The sequence below is a fragment of the Sphaeroforma arctica genome, assembly GCF_001186125.1.
Source record: "Sphaeroforma arctica JP610 unplaced genomic scaffold supercont1.2766, whole genome shotgun sequence".
Taxonomy (NCBI): domain Eukaryota; class Ichthyosporea; order Ichthyophonida; genus Sphaeroforma; species Sphaeroforma arctica.
In genome coordinates, this window is record NW_014037792.1 from 1 (window position 1) to 4,992 (window position 4,992).

The following is a 4,992-nucleotide window of genomic DNA, read 5'->3' on the forward strand; positions in this document are numbered from 1 at the left end:
ATATATATACATACATATTTATATTTATATTTATTTTATGTATATACAATAATGTTATAACCTAATATATGTATATATATATATATAATATGTCATATCAAATATATTTATATATATATATGTGTGTGTGTGTATGTGTGTGTACATATATGTATATATATACTACATATATCATGTATATGTATATTTGTATGTATATGTGTGTGTATACATATGTATGTATATATATGCGTGTGTGTGTTTGTATATACATATACATATATATAGATATGTATATATATGTGTGTGTGTGTATGTGTGAGTGTATATGTATATATATATATACTTGTTTGTGTATTTTATATTTATATTTATGTTTTTCTTTATATTTTATATATGTATATACAATATGTTGTAACCCTATATATATATATGTGTGTGTGTGTGTGTACACGTACATGTATATATATATATATATATTCATATATATATTTATATTTCATATTTATTTACAATATGTATATACAATATTTTATAACCTAATATATATATATGTGTGTGTGTGTGTGTGTGTGTGTGTGTATGTATATGTATATGTATATATACATTACATAAATATATCGATGTATATATATGTGTATATATATATATATATATGTTATGTGTGTGTGTGTGTGTTTTTGTGTCTGTACATGTACTGTATTGTATTGTAGTGTAGTGTAGTGTAGTTTACTTTTTTAAATTGATATGTTTGTATATATATATATATATGTGTGTGTGTGTGTGTGTGTGTGTGTGTGTGTATCGGCAGATGCCCAACGTGCGCAATACGAACAGAATTGATGTCTAAATACATCGAAATATGATGCCATAGTGTTGATGGATAGGATTCATTGGAGCTACGTCGCATATTAGCGAGAAGGTTCTACTCGCCACTTATCACTTACCAGTATTTTGCTCATGTACCTATAGATCGCGTACTGGAAGCAGTTCTAGTTTAACCTTTCCCTGTTACCTCTTGTTGAACGTCCATACTATCCTCGCAGTGATTGCCGTGCTCCAAGCTTTGGGATGAGAAGAATTCCCGTGGCCGAAGTATGGGTTTGTGCTGCAACTGGAACTCTACAGTATCAAATCAGCAAGGTGGATGTGTTGATCCCGTATTGCAATATCGTACTTCCAGGCCACAACCACCCACACCCTTACTTGTATCGCGGACTATCAACACGCTCACTCCTAATACCCTTGTTTATATAATTCCGTATCTCTTGTCGCTGTTGCTCGGCTTGTGGGTCAGGCTAAGATCATGGTGCACCTTGTACCCATGGTTTTCGTAGGACTGCAGCAGGGCTAGTTCATTAGCAATGGTCTTACCCACTACCCATCGTTTGTGTGTGAGTTATATGTGAATGACTCCACTCGTCCCCACGGGCTTCTCTGCTGTTTGCATGCTCTAACACTACTACCGTGGTACGCTCCCATGCATGCATGTAATTCCAGCTCGGATGCAGAGTATGCCTTTCGGTTGATACTTGACTCTGTGCCCACGCAGATGCCTTTCTGTCTCCTGTCGCCTGACCAGCTGTGCCCGTCGAAGTACTACTTTGAGGTGAGTTTAAACTTTTTGTTTGCTCCGTTACTTGTTTCAAAAGCCTTGTTCTGTGTTTAATCTGATCCGGATATGAAACGCGATGACATGCTGATTCGTTCCCTTAAGTGGGATGATATTTGTACGCAAAATGGGGGGTTCTCTGGTTTCAGCTAGAGAATTTAGCACTTGGCCTTAATAATCAGATCCTGCTTACATACAAACTTTACTAATTGCATACTTCCGGTACTATTTCAATCTCGCCACCCAGAAAATGCGTGAGATTACACTGTCGAGAGCGGAGCAAGACTCGCACTACAACAGCGATGTAGGTCCGTTTGCGTGAAGTTTCCTACACCATAACCCCGAACAACCATAGCCACTTCTTGGTATGTACATAAGTGGTTTAACCCCCTGGGCCACAGGACATGCTTCGGTTCCATTTGTCATGATCCCGCGACTGGAGTTTGAATATCCAATGATTACATGTAAATTCCATTCAGCATTTGCAGTGCCACACATAGCCTGTTATTGAATAAATACGTTTAGTGCAGAACGTACGACGACCCTTTGTACCCCTATTGGCCCTGTAGACAGCGACACGAATCGTTGAGGCGCAATAAAAATTAACAATCTACAAATGTATCAAATAGCATACAATTCGCTTGACACCAACCGCTTTGTACTGGGGTAAGCTCAAGTGTAATGTTGGAATACTCGCGATCAACGCTATAAACGACATCGCAGTTTAGCATTCATTTCGATCAACAGGAGGTGAGCAGTTTGAGTCGAGTGCGAGACGTGTGTCCATGCGTGCGCCCTTCCAAGCTAGTGAATACTATTATTCAGGACCCGCTAAAGTCTACCACGCACATGATTGACTGTAGTAATGGAATCTGTGTCTATAGCCGTGTTTTGCATAGCATTCCTATCGTATATATATATATACTCGCCAGTAGTCGACATAAAAAGGAACTGATATTTCTGAATTTACATTTCTATGATTGGTCTTTATGCTGTAGTAGTTGAATCCTCTCCTACTACAATAGATTCTTCGCATACATATTCGAGACATCGCCTAATAAGGAGTTTAAAAGCAGGGTTAGTTACATTGTATAAAACTAATTAGACGGCAGCATCACTAATGATTGTCAATATATATTCCTACCGTTAAGTACGTGTGTTCGTACTCACTCGGAGAAACGCCAGGCTACGTGTGGTCATACATAGGTCGCTACAGCCATATAACAAAGTAGCGGTGTGGAATGCGAACTCTACTCTAATTGTACTTAAAAATACATAAATATATAAATACAAACAGTGGTCTGTGAGTAGGTGCCCTTATCATGTGCAATGAAAGTCACTTTGGCATTTGTGTAAAACATTCGCGTCATGGATAAACTATACGGTGGTTTTTCTTACCCTACTTTCGTGTGTGCGGAAAAACCCCTTTCCCTATAAACCTGAAGACGACCAAGGACTGGACGAACCGTTAGACTATTTGGGCGCGCCACTTTCGTGTGCACCAACGAGATCACCCTTGGTCTCCAGCCGCCTATAAAACACGGCTGGGGCGCCTCAGGGACTGAAAGCGTTTAATCAAAGTGGGTAGTTAATAAAACACGACTGGGGCGCCGAGACTCTTGGGGCCCTACAAATGGGAAAAAACGTTTCAGACAAAAAAGCGTTCCAGACAGATTTCAAGTTCAATAAAAGCAATAGGGACTCTACAGCTACGCTTTCGGTGATAAATAGGCAGGAAAGTCGATCGCAGTGTCAGTTCTTAGCTGTAACACACTGCGACCGACCTAAGTAGAACAAACCTAGACTCTATGTGTCAGACCTACGGGGCCTATACAATTCAACTAAGGTCGTTTAGTGTTTTTACAGCGATCCTGATCAATCGATTACTACTTGCAACACTAGTTCGCAACAATAACAACAAGTCAAACTCTCAAGACTCGTCTGTCCCATCGATTCTTCGTCCAAACGTTGAGCTTCCCATTTATTCTTGGACTCGTAAAGCTATGAGCTACATGAAAGAAAAACTTTTTCGATCTTTGATCAAGCAACGCTTGGCAACTTCTGGACGTGCTTCGCACCTAGACCGCTTGATGGATTTCGTCGACCCGAGATCTTAGCATTTAATTGAGCCACGCATGACGAACACCACCTCTTTTGATGAGTGGTTGTCCATTGTCATTGGTTGATGGCCTTTTCTTCAAACCTGGCCAAGATTCCCGCTTGTATCGTCTTAGCAAAGACCGTAAAGGCCAAGATCATAACAACCCTTTTAAGCGTGTCCAACACGTTCGTGATGTGGGCTATATTGATCCCCGAGTTTTGGTTATCTAAGATTACTACCGTCTTGAAGACAACAAATATTTGACGTCTGAGGCTTATAGTCCTCATTCCAACATTATGTTGGGCGCTAAGGCTTTCCGCCCAGCCTTGCCAGCTCTATTGGCTTTCCGTTTTTGTACAACCAAGACCTCTCGTGGCTCTTCTTCCGACACCCGTCCTCCTTTGGACCTTTCCGTTGGTCTCATACTAAACAGCAGTGGGTCCACTGTGACCACCGTGACGTATATAGTACTGCTGGCAAATTGGACAATTGGAATGATGGCTTCATTTGGGATTTTGATGCACGACAATGGCACCCAGAACACCAAGAACAGTATTATCGTGATCCCGCCACCAAAGCCCGGAAGGAATCTGCTTCTCGGCTGAAACCAACAGATCTCAGTTATATTACTGACGCAATGTTCTTTAATAACCTCAAGGAAGAAGCGAACCATAACTGCCGATCGCTTCATGCATACCTGGTTACATTTACTTAAATGACCCATTTTATATGCAGCGTCTTTATCAAGTTCTTCGACGCAACCCAGATCTTTTGGAGCAAGTGACTGACAATGTTCATCAGCGAATTGATGATTTCTTCTCCGGATGCTTGGACAACCTTGAAAAGTTGTTCTTCATTACGTCGTATCGACATGCAGGATTCCTTTACGCAGCCTCGTTTCTAGAAGAGTCTCGTTAGAAAAAGCTGGCCTCGGCACCAAACAACCACCATCAACGATCTCAAAATGAATATCGTTTTGGCAATGTATCTTCGGTGCCGTCAGGATCAGTCACCGGCTAATACTGACAATTCCAAAGCAACAGCTTCCATGGCCTCGACACCTCGTGTTGGACGCACTTCTTGCAATTCCGAAGGTCGTCCCCGTCAATCATTGCGCTCGCGCACACCACCTTCTCGTCCGGATACCCCGGGACGTCCCCCTAGCCGATCCCCCTCTGTCCATTGTTATGGATGTAATGAATCAGGGCATGTAATTCGTGACTGCCCCCAGAACAGTGAATCAGTTCACACCCTTTCTCCTACTCAAGCCTGAAGTCAAGACGGGCCGTTTCTGACTGCC

At 41.4% G+C, this 4,992-nt stretch overlaps 1 protein-coding gene across 1 annotated transcript; it reads left to right on the forward strand.

The window, feature by feature from the left end:
• Window positions 1-1,459: 1,459 nt before the first annotated feature.
• SARC_12967 (hypothetical protein) lies at window positions 1,460-2,037 on the forward strand (the record flags this gene model as incomplete). The annotated part of the gene is made up of 2 exons (XM_014292915.1): window positions 1,460-1,588; window positions 1,839-2,037. The coding sequence occupies 2 exons, from the start codon at window positions 1,460-1,462 to the stop codon at window positions 1,911-1,913; spliced, it is 204 nt and encodes a 67-aa protein (XP_014148390.1). The 3' UTR covers window positions 1,914-2,037.
• Window positions 2,038-4,992: the final 2,955 nt, after the last annotated feature.